The sequence below is a fragment of the Gopherus flavomarginatus genome, chromosome 5 (genome assembly GCF_025201925.1).
Source record: "Gopherus flavomarginatus isolate rGopFla2 chromosome 5, rGopFla2.mat.asm, whole genome shotgun sequence".
NCBI lineage: Eukaryota > Metazoa > Chordata > Testudines > Testudinidae > Gopherus > Gopherus flavomarginatus.
Genome location: NC_066621.1, coordinates 24889292 through 24903989, shown reverse-complemented (window position 1 = coordinate 24903989; position 14698 = coordinate 24889292). Strand labels below are relative to the sequence as shown.

Genomic DNA, 14698 nt, shown 5'->3' with positions numbered 1-14698 from the left:
AATTTAAAAATAAACCACCTTAAACTTTTACAAAACTTATTTTACATTGTTAGTAAGTTAAAAATTAGGTATTACTTTAAAAACACATTTTAAAACGGAATATAGCTTTTGTTACAGGGTTAAAAAAAAAGCCGAAGGCTCTGGCTGTTTAGATAAGGGCGGGAGAAGGGTGGGGGGGGGGGGGGGGGGGAGGGAGGAGGGGGAAGGGGGGGGGGGGGGGTGGTTGTCTTAGTCGGTTTTTTAAAAAAGGCGGGAAGGTTTTTGGCTACACACTTTAGCTTTTAAACTTTAATGGTTAAAAGCTTAGTTTTAATAGTAAGTAAGTTAGTATGCTTTTTAATACCTGATCTGGCTATTTTTTGCTTTAAAAGAAGACCTTCTTATGTTTTGTTCTTTTTATTTTTAATTTACTGACTTACAGAGGCTGTTTTTGCTGACAGCCGCTCTGCTGCAAAAGCCTGCTGTTTTTACTTTAAAATGTGCTAACTTAAAATAAACCACGTTAAACTTTTACAAAACTTATTTTACATTGTTAATAAGTTAAAAAATTAGGTATTACTTTAAAAACACATTTTAAAACGGTAATTAGCTTTTGTTACAGGGTTAAAAAAAAAGCCGAAGGCTCTGGCTGTTTAGATAAGGGCGGGAGGAGGGGGGGGGGGGGGGGGGAGGGGGGAGGGGGAAGGGGGGGGGGGGGTGGTTGTCTTAGTCGGTTTTTTTAAAAAGGCGGGAAGGTTTTTGGCTACACACTTTAGCTTTTAAACTTTAATGGTTTAAAAGCTTAGTTTTAATAGTAAGTAAGTTAGTATGCTTTTTAATACCTGATCTGGCTATTTTTTGCTTTAAAAGAAACCTTCTTATGTTTTGTTCTTTTTATTTTTAATTTACTGACTTACAGAGGCTGCTTTTGCTGACAGCCGCTCCTGCTGCCAAAAGCCTGCTGTTTTTACTTTAAAATGTGCTAATTTAAAAATAAACCACGTTAAACTTTTACAAAACTTATTTTACATTGTTAATAAGTTAAAAAAATTAGGTATTACTTTAAAAACACATTTTAAAACGGTATATAGCTTTTGTTACAGGGTTAAAAAAAAGCCGAAGGCTCTGGCTGTTTAGATAAGGGCGGGAGGAGGGGGGAGGGGGGAGGGGGAAGGGGGGGGGGGGGTGGTTGTCTTAGTCGGTTTTTTAAAAAAGGCGGGAAGGTTTTTGGCTACACACTTTAGCTTTTAAACTTTAATGGTTAAAAAGCTTAGTTTTAATAGTAAGTAAGTTAGTATGATTTTAATACCTGATCTGGCTAGTTTTTGCTTTAAAAGAAGACCTTCTTATGTTTTGTTCTTTTTATTTTTAATTTACTGACTTACAGAGGCTGCTTTTGCTGACAGCCGCTCTGCTGCAAAAGCCTGCTGTTTTTACTTTAAAATGGTTCGCATTAGCCTAAAATTAAAAAAAAACAAACCTTTTTTTGTTACAACACGTTAGTTTTATAGCCCTAAACTGTTTTTGCACACTTACCTGTTATTAAAACACCTGTGCCTAAACAAAGGCTATGGGTCTGCAGGTTTCCTTTTCACTTTTATTTGTTAAATAGTAAAAAAAGCAATCTTTTCTCTAATCCACTAACTCACAAAAACTGCTTAGCTAACGGGCGCTTTGCTTCTTTGTCTTTTTAATTTACTGGTTTACAAAATAAGGGATATATAAACCGCCTGTTACTAAAAAACCTAGGGTGCTTCTGTATAATTTTTTATTACAACACATACAAAAAATTGTTTTTTTCGAGTCCTTATCCTTTTGCAAAACTTAATGTAATTGTAACTTCTGTTTGTTAAAAAGCACGAAAAAGAAGCAGCCTTCTTATCTCTAATTCACTAACTCACAGAGGCTGCTTTGCTAACAGGCGCATTGCTTCTTTGTCTTCCTAATTTAATGGTTTACAAAATAAAAAATATATATACCGCCTGTTACTAAAAAACCTAGGGTGCTTCTGCATACTTTTTATTACAACACATACAAAGGGGGTGTTTTTTTTTATTCCTTTGCAAAACTTAAGGTAATTTTAACATGTGTTTAAAAATGGTGTATTAGTAAAAGCTTATGGTTTTAACTTTTATAAAAACTCTTTGTAAAAGGGCTACATGGCGGGAAAATGCTAGGGGTCTGTTTCTTTAGATAAGAAAAAACAGTTAAAAGGGCGGGGGGAGAGAGAAGGGGAGGGGCAAAGGAGGGGGCTGGCTCTTGCTTAAACTCTTGAAACACTAGGATTGGTTGGTTCAGGAAAATGAATTCTATGACGCTGTTGTAAAACCACCTCTGATTGGGCCGATCCAAAAGCGGTGATAACAAGCTGGAGAGTGTCAGAAGCAGGAAATCTCCCTCATTCTACAGAAAGACGGGCAAAGGTAACAATTCTCTCTCTTTCTCTTTAATCCTACCCTGTGCTCTCTATCGTTGCTCTTTCCAAAGCGGACTCTCTCCTCGCTTTTCTTGTCTTGTAACCCGCCCTGATTCTGAATGCTTTTTTACCCTGTGCTTACTAAACAGACTCTGCCTGCTTCTCTCTCTCTGTCTCATTCTGATTCCGCCGCGTGCTCTCTATCTTTGCTCTTTTTAATTAATCTACACTGATATTGAATGCTTTTTTACCCCGGGCTTACCAAACAGGCTTTCCCTTGGTCAATTTTCCTTTTAAAACTCGTTTTTTCTTAACCTGCATTGGCATTCACTAGTTTTAATGTGTTTTATTTACTAGGGTTAAACCAGAAAAGCTGCCTCGTTTTACAAAAAGACTGCAAAGGTAAACATTTTTTAATTTTACCCTGAGCTTTATTGTATTTTTCTTAGCCACTTTTTTATAGAGTTTTTACCCTGTGCTTACAGAACAGGCTTTCTCTTGTCAATTTTCCTTTTAAACCTCGTTTTTTCTTAACCTACATTGGTATTGACTAGTTTTAATACGTTTTATTCACTTTTATTACACTGCCTTAGTACATTTTCTTTTAAACCTAGTTTTTAATGTTTTTAAAAGCCTTTTTCTTAGGACCCCTTTACAGTTTTTTGGCCATGTGCTTACTTAACAGGTTTTGCTTCAGTCAATTCCCCTTTTAAACCTAGCTGTATTGTTTTTAATATTACTTAATAATATTAAAAGCTTTTTATAACCTATGTTGGCAGTCAAAAGTTTCAATCCCTTTTTTACCCAGGGCACCCCAACAGGCTTTGCCTTGGTTAATTTTTTTAAACCTACTTTTTAAGTATTTCCTTATAGTTTTTGCTTATGTCCTTACAAAACAGGTTTTGCTTCACTTAATTATCCTTTTAAACTTAGTTTATAATGTTTTTTTCTTAACCTACATTGGTATTGAATACATTCAATGCTTTTTTATTCGGTGCTTAACAAACAGGTTTTGCCGTAGTAAATTCCCTTTATAAACCTAGTCTTCAATATTATTTAACTTTTCTCTTAATCCACCCTGATATTAAATACACTTCCCCTAGTCAAACACACACCACACATTTTTCAAAATGGCCGACAGCGCCAACCAAAACGGGGGGTGGGAAGGCGGGACAAAAGCCCTAAAAGGGGCGTGGAAACCTGTCAAAATTGCATGGTGATGAATACTATCGAGCTTATTACTACTTGCCTCCCTTTGTCACTAGGGCGTCCCACCATGGTCATCTCCCCAGGCTCCAGTCAGCGCCCGCCCTGCACTCCCACAGCCCTCCTCACATACAGGTGCTTTCCACTGGTAACACACCAAGGCTGGCTCTGAAGCAGGGATCCCAGCCTGCCGCTCCTTGGCCAGGGTTATGAGAATCCGCGCAGAAAGAGGCTTTGCCCACACATGCCAGTGCTAGGATCCTCTAAGGGTTATCACTCACTCAGAAGCTAGTTTCCACCACTGCTCCCAGTTTTAAAATCCTGGGATCATCACTGGTGTCCGTGTTCATACTGGTCTGGCATCTTCCTTTAAATAAAATTATTATTATTTATTCAACTGTTTCAATCTTTTTTTCCTATAACAAACCAAACAAATGCTAGATGCCAACATCTACAACGAGCACAAAGACCAAGATCCTGGCCTGGCATCTCCCACACAATCCCAAGTCATCATCTTCTCTGCCTTGGGGGCACCTGGTGGCAAGGTCCTTCTAACACAGCAGTTGGCCAATTCTCATTCTGCCACTTGCACCAGAATGGCAGTAAGTGGAGCTGGAACTGGATTCAACTCCTCCTCTGCTGCCTTGAAAAGCCAAGAACCTCTTTGGTTTGCCAGTCAGCCTCATAGGAGATCTCAGACAGCCAAGCCCAGACCCTAATCCTCTCCCCCTGCACCTCACAGCCGATCTCTGCTGGTAACGTTAGCACCACCTGTTTGACAGCAGAGATGCTAATGCTGCATCCTGAGCAGGCCTGGCAGTGCTTCTGCTCCCTTCCCCCAGCAACTCTGCTCCAAGGGGACATATGTTCTCAGCACAGCCCTGGCTCTTGCTCAGCATCACCTAGGGCCAGCGGGATGGGCTGCAATCCGCATGAACTCTGTTGGAGGAAAGGGCCCAGGTAGAGATGATCGAACTGTGGAGGTAAATGCATGGTTACACAGGTGGTGTTGGAGAGAGGACTTTGGATTCTTCAACCCTGGGATTTTGTTCCAGGAAGAAGAAGAGGAGATGGGATCCACTAATGAAGAGAGCGAAGAGCATCTTCGCAGGCAGGCTTGCTAACCTAATGAGGAGGGTTTTATACTAGGTTCACTGGAGTATGGAGACCTAAGCTCTGAGGAAAGTGGGGAAGTGGAATACTGGGAGGAAACACAAGGAGGAGGGTACAACAGGGGAGGCTTCCTGATTCATACTGAGGAACAGGGCAATTGGCTACTTAGGTGCCTGCACAAGAACGCAAGAAGCCTGGGAAAGAAGCAGGATGAACTGGAAGTCCAGGCACAGTCAAGGAACTATATGATGGGATTGTAATAATAGAGACTTGGTGGGGTAACTCATGTGACTGGAGCACTGTCAGGGATGGGTATAAACTGTTCAGGAAGGACAGGCAGGGCAGAAAAGGCAGAGGTGTAGCACTGTATGTAAGAGAGCAGTATGATTGCTCAGAGCTCCAGTATGAAACTGGAGAAAAGCCTGTTGAGAGTCTTTGGGTTAAGTTTAGAGGCGAGAGCAACAAGGGTCATGTCATGGTGAGCGTCTGCTATAGACCACCAGACCAGGAGGATGAAGCTTTCTTCGGACAACTAACAGAAGTTTCCAGATCACAGTCCCTGGTTCTCATGGGGGACTTCAATCATCCTGACATCTACTGGGCAAACAATACAGCAGGGCACAGACAATCCAGGAAGTTTTTGGAGAGTGTTGGGGACAACTTCCTGGTGCAAGTGCCAGAGGAACCAACTAAGGGCCATGCTCCTTTTGACCAGCTGCTCACAAACAAGGAAGAATTAGTAGGGGAAGCAAAAGTGGATGGGAACCTGGGAGGCAGTGACCATGAGATGGTCGAGTTCAGGATCATAGCACAAGGCAGAAAGGAGAGCAGCAGAATATGGACCCTGGACTTCAGAAAAGCAGATTTTGACTCCCTCAGGGAACTGATGGGTAGGATCCCCTCGTACGCTTATATGAGGGGGAAAGGAGTGCAGGAGAGCTGGCTATATTTTAAAGAAACTTTATTGAGGGCGTAGGAACAAACCATCCCTATGCACAGAAAGAATAGCAAATATGGCAGGCGACCAGCTTGGCTTAACAGAGAAATCTTTGGTGAGCTTAAACACAAAGGAAGCTTACAAAATGTGGAAACTTGGACAGATGACTAGGGAGGAGTATAAAAATATTGCTTGAGCATGCAGGGGTGTAATCAGGAAGGTCAAAGCACAACTGGAGTTGCAGCTAGCAAGGGATGTGAAGAGTAACAAGAAGGGTTTCTTCAGCTATGTTAGCAACAAGAAGGTGGTCAGGGAAAATCTGGGACCCTTACTGAATGGGGGAAGCAACCTAGTGACAGAGGATGTGGAAAGAGCTAAAGTACTCAATGATTTTTTTGCCTCAGTCTTCACAGACAAGGTCATCTCCCAGACTGCTGCACTGGGCAGCACAGCATGGGGAGTAGGTGAGCAGCCCTCAGTGGTGAAAGAACAGGTTAAGGATTATTTAGAAAAGTTGGACATGCACAAGTCCATGGGGCCAGATGCGCTGCATCCGAGGGTGCTGAGGGAGTTGGCTGATGCAGTTGCAGAGCCATTGGCCATTATCTTTGAAAACTCATGGTGATTGTGGGAGGTCCCGGATGACTGGGAAAAGGCTACTGTAGTGCCCATCTATAAAAAAGGAAAGGAGGAGGATCTGGGGAACTACAGGCCAGTCAGCCTCACCTCAGTCCCTGGAAAAATCATGGAGCAGGTCCTCAAGGAATCAATTCTGAAGCACTTAAAGGAGAGGAAAGTGATCAGGAACAGTCAGCATGGATTCACCTAGGGCAAGTCATGCCTAACCAACCTGATTGCCTTCTATGAGGAGATAACTGGCTGTGTGGACATGGGGAAAGTGGTGGATGTGATATATCTTGACTTTAGCAAAGCTTTTGATACTGTTTCCCACAGTATTCTTGCCAGCAAGTTAAAGAAGTATGGATTGGATTAATGGATTATAAGGTGGATAGAAAACTGGCTAGATCATCGGGCCCAACAGGTAGTGATCAACAGCTCGATGTCTAGTTGGCAGCTGGTATCAAGTGGAGTGCCCCAGAAATCGGTCCTGAGGCCAGTTTTGTTCAATATCTTCATTAATGATCTGGATGATGGGATGGCTTGCACCCTCAGCAAGTTTGAGGATGACACTAATCTAGGGGGAGAGGTAGATACACTGCAGGGTAGGGATAGGGTCCAGAGTGACCTAGACAGATTGGGCCAACAGAAATCTCATGAGGTTCAACGAAGACAAGTGCATGGTCCTGCACTTAGGAGGGAAGACTCCCATGCACTGCTACAGGCTAGGGACCAACTGGCTAAGCAGCAGTTCTGCAGAAAAAGATCTGGGAATACAGTGGACGAGAAGCTGGATACGAGTCAGCAGTGTGCCCTTGTTGTCAAGAAGGCTAACAGCATATTGGGCTGCATTCATAGGAGCACTGCCAGCAGATTGAGGGAAGTGATTATTGCCCTCTAGATGTGACCTCACCAGTGCTGAATAGAATATTGGATCCAGTTTTCAGCTCCCCACTACAGAAAGGATGTGGACAAATTGGAGAGAGTCCAGTGGAAGACAAGAAAAATGATCAGGGTGCTGGGGCACATGACTTATGAGGAGAGACTGAGAGAACTGGGCTTATTTAGTCTGCAGAAGAGAAGAGTGAGGGGGGATTTGATAGCAGCCTTCAACTACCTGAAGGGAGGTTCTAAAGAGAATAGAGCTTGGCTGTTCTCCGTGGTAGCAGATGACAGAACAAGGAACAATGGTCTCAAGTTGCAGTGTGGGAGGTCTAGGTTGGATATCAGGAAAAACTATTTCACTAGGAGGGTGATTTCCTGGGGCTCTGAATGGACGTGCAAGACTGAGCTAGTGAGTGGCAAAGTGCAGTGAGAGGCCCTGGAGGAGCTGGCCGAGAGACTGCAGCCTGGTGCACTCTACAGTGGTCTCAAATTGCAGTGGAGGAGGTCTAGGTTGGATATTAGGAAACACTATTTCACTAGGAGGGTGGTGAAGCACTGGAATGGGTTCCCTAGGGAGGTGGTGGAATCTCCATCCTTAGAGGTTTTTAAGGCCCGGCTTGACAGAGCCCTGGCTGGGATGATTTAGTTGGGGTCTGTTCTGCTTTGAGCAGGGGGTGGGACTAGATGACCACCTGAGGTCTCTTCCAACCTTAATCTTCTATGATTCTATGCACCCACGCAAGACCCAGGCTGTTCCCTCTGGCTATACATCTCTCTCCACCCCACCTGCAAAGCTAGTGGCAAATTCAAACCAGAGCCAGTCCTTGTGGCTGTAGGGGGTGTGCACCCTTCCCACCTGACAGGGCAGGGGAGTGCAGCCCCAGCAGCTGTGGGGATAACAGGCACTTGGCCTGGCCACGAGCGATTCAGCAGCCCAGTTAGGGGAAGGCTGCGTGTTTCAGCAGTGTGTTTAGAAGAGTGCCTGAGGTCTGGAGGTTGCAGGGTTTAAATAAACTTGAAATCTGACTCGACTTCCTTCCCCAATTTCACAAGCTCCATTTCCTGGCCCTTCTCGGGCACGCTCAGCTGCTGCAGGAAATGCTGGGCTAGGGACTTTGGGGGTAGTTTTTTGGTTTTTTTTTTTTTAATATTTGAAAGTTCTTTGACATGCAGCAAAGGTGCTTTTGTGAAGGACTCCCGTACCCCAAAGCAGCTCTGGGAGGGTCAAATCCCCTGCCTGGCCTCCCCAGACACCCCCCCCCCACACAAACACACACCAAACCCAGGGCACACAAAGAAACAACAGCACTCAGTGGACTCCATCACACCAGCCCCATGTGGATCTGCTTCCTGGACCTGGGGGCATCCTCTATTGACACAAACAAGCCTGGAGGGCCGGCCTGACCATGGGAGAGGGAGCCTGGGTCTGCTCCCATGAGCCTGGGTCTGCTCCCATGAGCCTGGGTCTGCTCCCATGAGCCCAGTGGGGCCTGGAGTCTGTCCACCAGCGGCCGCACCGCTAGCCCTGTTCCGAGGGCAGGCTCCTGGTGGTTTGCTGATGATGACCAGTGAGTCCTTGGGACTTGTGATATCATAAGCCTAGTCGTTCTGCGGTCACACACAGAGTCATCCAGGGAAGAGAGACAACCTGACTCTCAGCGGTAAAAGAAACAGGAAAACAGTCAACAAAAGCAAAAACTAGCAGCTTATAGGCCTTCCTCCTACTGCACGTCATTAGATGAACCAAAAAAGGAGCCTAAACCCCATGGTTTGCTCACCCTTCTGCCCTCAAGTTTGCAGGACAGGCCTGGCTCCATCTCTGCAGCAGAACAGCAGGCAGTCCAGCCCTTGGGCAGTTTAAACAGAAAGGAGGGGTTTTCGCTTGCGTTATCATGAGAGGAGATTAAAAAGGTATCTGGATAAGCAGCGAGCTGGGGAGCCAACAGGGCCAGCTCAGCTACATGAACAGAAGCTGGCCACATCACTGCCTGTCATACGGAGGTAATAAAAGAACACCCCAGCACACCTTGCTGGCATGTCTGCACCTGGAACCAGCAGCCATTCAAGAAAGCACCACTATCTTAGCTGGATTTTGCTTTGATGCGTAAAGTGCATCCATGTAACAAACTCGTCTCTCTCCCTGTTGCTTTTGCAGGCTGGGCTCTTTGATCTGGATCAGGTGTTGTTTGTTTGGTTTTTTTGAAGGGTTTTTGCTGCACAGTAGAAGCCAGGGGTACGCCAAAGATCCCTGTGAATTCTGGGTCAGGGTGGATCCATGGACTGAAGTGCAGGGTCTGAATGCTCAGCTGCAAGTCCTGAAGGTAATGGGTTCGAGTCTCGCTTGATCTCACCCTGAAAGGCCACCTGCAGTTCACCCAGCTGCATACCGGGTACCTGATCCATTGGGGCAGGGGGGGGCAGCTGGACGGGATGCTGGCCACATGGTTCTCTTGCCAGAGCTATGAAACTGACCTGCCTTGATTGCAGCCTGATGAGCCATTGGCTGGGCGAATTTTGACTTTGTGCATCCATGGGCTAAGAGGGAGGGTAGAACCTCTGGCCATTGCACCCCCTTCCTTCCCATGCCAAAGGCAGTTTTTCAAACCCCTCTGCTTTCCAGGGAGCCAGAACCTCCCAGATTGGATCACGCTGCAGAGATGCGACTCCCCACTTCTGCACACACAGGCCCTCGTTCATGCACAGAGGGGGGCGTGCCAGAGTCCAGCTGCTCCCTGCTGGCTGGAGAAGGGAGGTTTAGTATCATTCCGAGGGCTGTGATCCCAGTCTGATTGAAAATGGGGATAAAGCTCTCAACACTCCACCCCCCAGGGCACAGAGTCATTAGTGTCTGTCTGGGTCTTAGTAGATAATGCGCTACAGATTTCCAAGTGCCTAGCACAGTTTGCAGGGGAGTTGGACAGCCTTCCCCCCAACACATTGAAACCTCAGTCCTAGCTCTGTGTTGGTATCAGCCAGAAAGTGGCTAGGACCTTCCATGGCCCAGGCCGGTGTTCGGGAACCTGTCTGCACTGTTCCGGTACAGTGCTGCAATCCTGCCTTGCTGTCCCATTAGCCACCACTGGCCTCATCATTACAGTTTATTTCTAAATCCCCTCCTTTATCCTGCCAATTCACCTTCAGCTTCCAATGCATGCACCCCGCTCACCCCCCCAAAACCAGCTTTCATTGGCCAGATCAGCTGCAAATAGCCTCGCCCCTGAACCAATATCTGGAACTAGGAGAGGCTCATCTCTAAAGACAATGGAGCACAGGGCAGACTGGGTAAGGATTAGACTGAGAACCAGCAGAGCTCACACATACACACACACACCCCCGGCCCTTCTGCACACCCTTGGGCCACTGAGGGGTTTCAAAAGCCACCCACCAGCAATGCCCCCATGTGAGCCTGAGAATTAAAATAACCCCTCTAGTAGACACAGGCTAATGGGGATTAGCTGGGAGCAGGACACAGCCGATTATAAAGGCCCACAATACTCCTCCTCCAGGGCGACAGCCATCCTTTCACCTCTGAAAAGGGGAGCTCCCAACAGCCCAGATTGGGAGCTTTTGTTAGAGGATGTGTCCTGAAAGAAATGCAAGATGAATGACGGGTTGGTCTCTGACCAGTGGGAGACCTCTGGGCTCAGGCACACATGGGAGTGTAAGGGTACCAGTGCAACTGCCCAGGGGAGACCATTTAAACCCGTGCAACACAGTAACAGTGCAGGTTACCTGATTTAAGATCCCAGAGCAAACAAGGTCTCCCCCAGCAATACCCGGCCCTCCCCCTGATGTCAGGGGCTTGGGCCGCTCCACTTAAGGGGTTCTCATTGACTCCACTCCAGATTTACACCAGCTCAAGCTAGCTCAGAATCAGGGCCACTAGGTTCATCCTCTCCTGAGCTAGCAGGAGGGAAGAGTTGCCTCCCAGGTAAAAACACAGGAGATCTGGGTGAGCTGGGGTGCAGGGCAGTTCCCGTTGATGGCCATTTCTCAGACACACTGCATTTAAAATGCTGCATTTAAAATAGTCTCTTGCATCATCAGTCTAGCATTAGCTGCCAGCCATCTCCCAGAGGGGTCTGCAGCACTCCCTGAGGGCAGAGAACCCACCACTCACCCCCATCACAAGAGACAATGGAAAACAGAGAGGTTACCACTATAACCAAGGCAGGGACAAGGATTTGGAGACACTATTGGACCCTGTCTACACAGCCTGGCCCAATCAGATTCAAAACTGATTCAGCTGGACTATATTTCAGAGAATTTCTATGGAGACCAACTCCCCAGAAACACTAGGTTTAAATAACAGGGCTTCCAATCCTGCCTCAATTAGACCCCCAGGACCCTCGGTGGTTTTAGTGCAAGCGTGACAGCACTGGGGTTTTAAGAGAATCCAGGCCAGGGTCACTTGAACAGGGTGATCCATCAGCCTGGCTCTCGGGTTTGGTGACCACTCAGCATGGGGCAGGTGGTCACCTCTGTGCAGATGGAGCAGAAGGGGAAGTGCTGCCCAGGGCCAGCAGTCAGAGCTCATTGTCCACACCGGGACAGCAGCTCAGACTGCAAAGGACTTGCATCCCCTCCCACCTGCCCCAGTGCTGGTCTCCCCGTGGAGCATCAGCTCTGGCGTGCTTTCCACATGGTACCTCAATAAAATGCACTTATACAGTGGGGTCTCCCCTCCCTCACTCACCCCTCCTGTCTTGGCAACGAGTAGCAATGAAAATGACAAACAGCTTCAGGATCCTAGTGGCTGCACTCAGAATACACCCGGCCTGGCAGCTTCAACAAAGAAACCCCGAATTTGACAAGGGCTCTGCAATCCTCCTTGAGACCCAGTGCCGATACCTTACTAGAAATCTTGCCGCAGTTTCTCCCCTAATGCCCTGTTCACCTTAACACCACCTAGAGCCACCCAGCACAGTTCACAATAATCCCATTAACTGCAAACAATGTAGGTGCCTTTTACGGATCTCTTATTAAAAAAAAATCAAATGCAAAATCTCTTCCCTATTGTTCCCGGGCCAGGAGGAAGCACAAAGGATGCTGAAATGATGCACTGTCTCCAACCTTCCCACTGAAGCAGGAGAGTCGCACCTTCGGGGCAGATAAAGGGACTGCTGCAGCCACATTTGTCACTGATTGCATTTAACACGCACAAAATGGCCATGAAACAAGCAATTTGAGGAGTGAAAGCTGCAAAGCGGAAACCCACAGGGGAGAACAAGGTAAAGCAGTATTGACATTCAACAATGACATTTGGGATGTTCTCCCCCACCTCCAGAAGGTCACTCAGACCCAGGGAAGAGGAGAGTCACCAAATTATTACAAAAAGGAGCAGCTCCTGCCAAACAAAACAAAACAAAAAACAACCCCCCCCCCCGCCAAACTGTCAGACCAGGAAACGGAGTTTTGGTGGATGGAGATAAAGGGGGTCATCCAGCCCTCAGGGAAACAGGCAGCTCTTTCGTTGTACAACCCAGGGCTTTGTTTGGCTACAAAAATATAACAAGGACACGCAAGTCGGAGAGGAAACCCAGCAAACAGCTAGGCTAGTGTGTGAAATACAGGATTTCCTCACTGGTTATCTTTTAGAATGGTCAGCGCCTCCGGATTGAGAGAGGCAGAGAGCAGCCCAGTGTTTTCTCAGAAGACAGAACAATATTGATCTGTGCATCAGAAACACACATCCTAGACAACACACACAATCCTCTAGGCAAAAACCAGAACAATGTCGAGCTGTGGAGGCGCACAGCCCCCATACCGATCACTGCCTAGCCAGACACCAGATAAAGCTTACACAACCCACCCCCAGTGCAAGGCACACAACAGACCAGTATTGATCTGCACCCCAGCCCCCATGCAGCCCTCACAAGAATTTTGCACCTTTGTTTAAGCCCATGAAACAGCAGCAGCAGGAGAAAGGGGCGAGCCCGCAGAAGGGGCTGGAGCACTACCAGGTACCTTTGTCCGTCCCCTGCCCACCCATCACCCCACTTCTCGGCGCCAGCCCCGCACCGCGGCTGCTTACCTCACCGCTACCTGGACGCAGCAGTCCCCGGGGGCCGCCATGCCCGCGGCCTCTCACCACCCCAGCCGCGGCGTGTCTTGCAAGCGGAGCAGGGGGTCCCGGGGTCGGAGCCGCTCCGGTTCAGCTAGGGACGGGCGCAGCCAGGGGTTGTGTGCGGCGGCTGCAGGGGGCGAGATCATGCTGAGCTCGGGCCGCGCGGGGCTGAGCAGGGCGCTGCTCCATCCGCCCCAGCGGAGAGATGCTGAGCCGGGCGCAAGCTCCGCCGTGAAACTGACAAGCGGCGGCGCCTGAAACTGAGCCGAGCGCCGGGGCCAACCCAGCTGCGGAGCGTGGAGCCGGGCCAATCCGCTCTGGGGAGGGCGGGGCCGGGCCGGCTTTAAAGGACTGGGCGTGTGACACACCCACCCTGCCGCTACCCCTGTTCAGTATAGGGTGACAAGACAGCAAGTGTGAAAAATTGGGGTGGGGGGGGGTAATAGGTGCCTATATTAAAAAAAACCCAAATAGCGGGACTGTCCCGATAAAATCAGGGCAGCTGGTCACACTATGTTCAGTACCAGAGCAGCAATTGGCCCAATAAAAGCTATTCCCTCAGCCCCCTCTCCCTGGTGAGTGTGAGAAAGACCCCGCCCCCATTCCCCTCCCCTAGGGGGTGAGGGAGCCAGGCAGGCTGTCCATGAAGGGGTGTGCAAGAGAGAGACACGCTGCTGGGCTCTAAAGCGTGTTTCTCAAGGACCGGTCCATGGACCAGCACTGGACCCTGAGATCTCCCTGACACAGCTGAGGAAGGCAGCAAGCCGGGCCCTGGTGTCAAAGAGGTTGAAAAATGAGACCCAGAGACACCCTGGAAGTGTAAATCAGGGCCCATGGCTGTGAACTAGCTCCCAGGACTGTGCATTAGCCAGCGTGTTGTGGCCTCAGTCAAGCTGGGAACTGCGGACACGAGGTGTCAGCTCACAACACAAACACAACCCAGCTCCCTCATTTGTTATATAACTTCCCCAGGGCAGGCGGTGTGTTGAGGATCCTGGTGTGTCAGATGCACCACTGCCTCCTGCTGGCTCAGCAGTATCTCCTGGTGGGGTGAGGGCACTGCCCCTTGAGCCTGTTGTAAGCTCCCCAGCTGGGCCTGGAAACTGGGTTCTGACCCAGCCTTTCCTTTAACTCCAGGGGCTGGTAGGTCCCAGGTCCTAGGCTATGGGGGCTGGAGACCTGCTTGTTACACTTGCATCAGCCCTGAACTTAGCGCGTGGTTGTAGGGATCCACCTGGCTGCACAGTGACCCAAGACTCCCCCCCACTCCATCACACACATTTACTGCATACACGTCACACCCCCTGCATGGTATGTCATGGCTGCAGAGCGACTGATGCTTCCAGAGCAAAGGTCCTGAGCCCACCACTGTAAGGCAGTGGGTGGGTGGACTGCCATGATCGGAGATGGGAACTGAATAAGCTTGTTTGCTGCCATGGCTGCACAAGTTACATGTGCTAGCAGCTGCCCTGGGAGG

General features: G+C 48.3%; 1 protein-coding gene and 1 long non-coding RNA gene across 5 annotated transcripts in view; one reads left to right on the top strand and one right to left on the bottom strand.

Moving 5' to 3' along the window:
- KIF21B (kinesin family member 21B) overlaps nt 1-13399 on the bottom strand; it is a 98522-nt gene extending 85123 nt beyond the window's left edge. For all 4 annotated transcript variants that reach the window (XR_007774746.1, XR_007774747.1, XM_050956071.1 and 1 more), the window contains exon 1: nt 13189-13399. Coding sequence is in view for 2 of the 4 variants with exons in the window: in XM_050956071.1 (XP_050812028.1) it covers nt 13189-13229 (41 nt within the window). In the remaining 2 variants the exon portion in view is untranslated. The remainder of the gene's footprint in view (nt 1-13188) is intronic.
- On the top strand, nt 1247-3140 carry LOC127052656 (uncharacterized). Its single transcript, XR_007774792.1, has 3 exons — nt 1247-1261; nt 2278-2402; nt 2753-3140. It is a non-coding gene; the product is annotated as an uncharacterized LOC127052656 (long non-coding RNA).
- Nucleotides 13400-14698: the final 1299 nt, after the last annotated feature.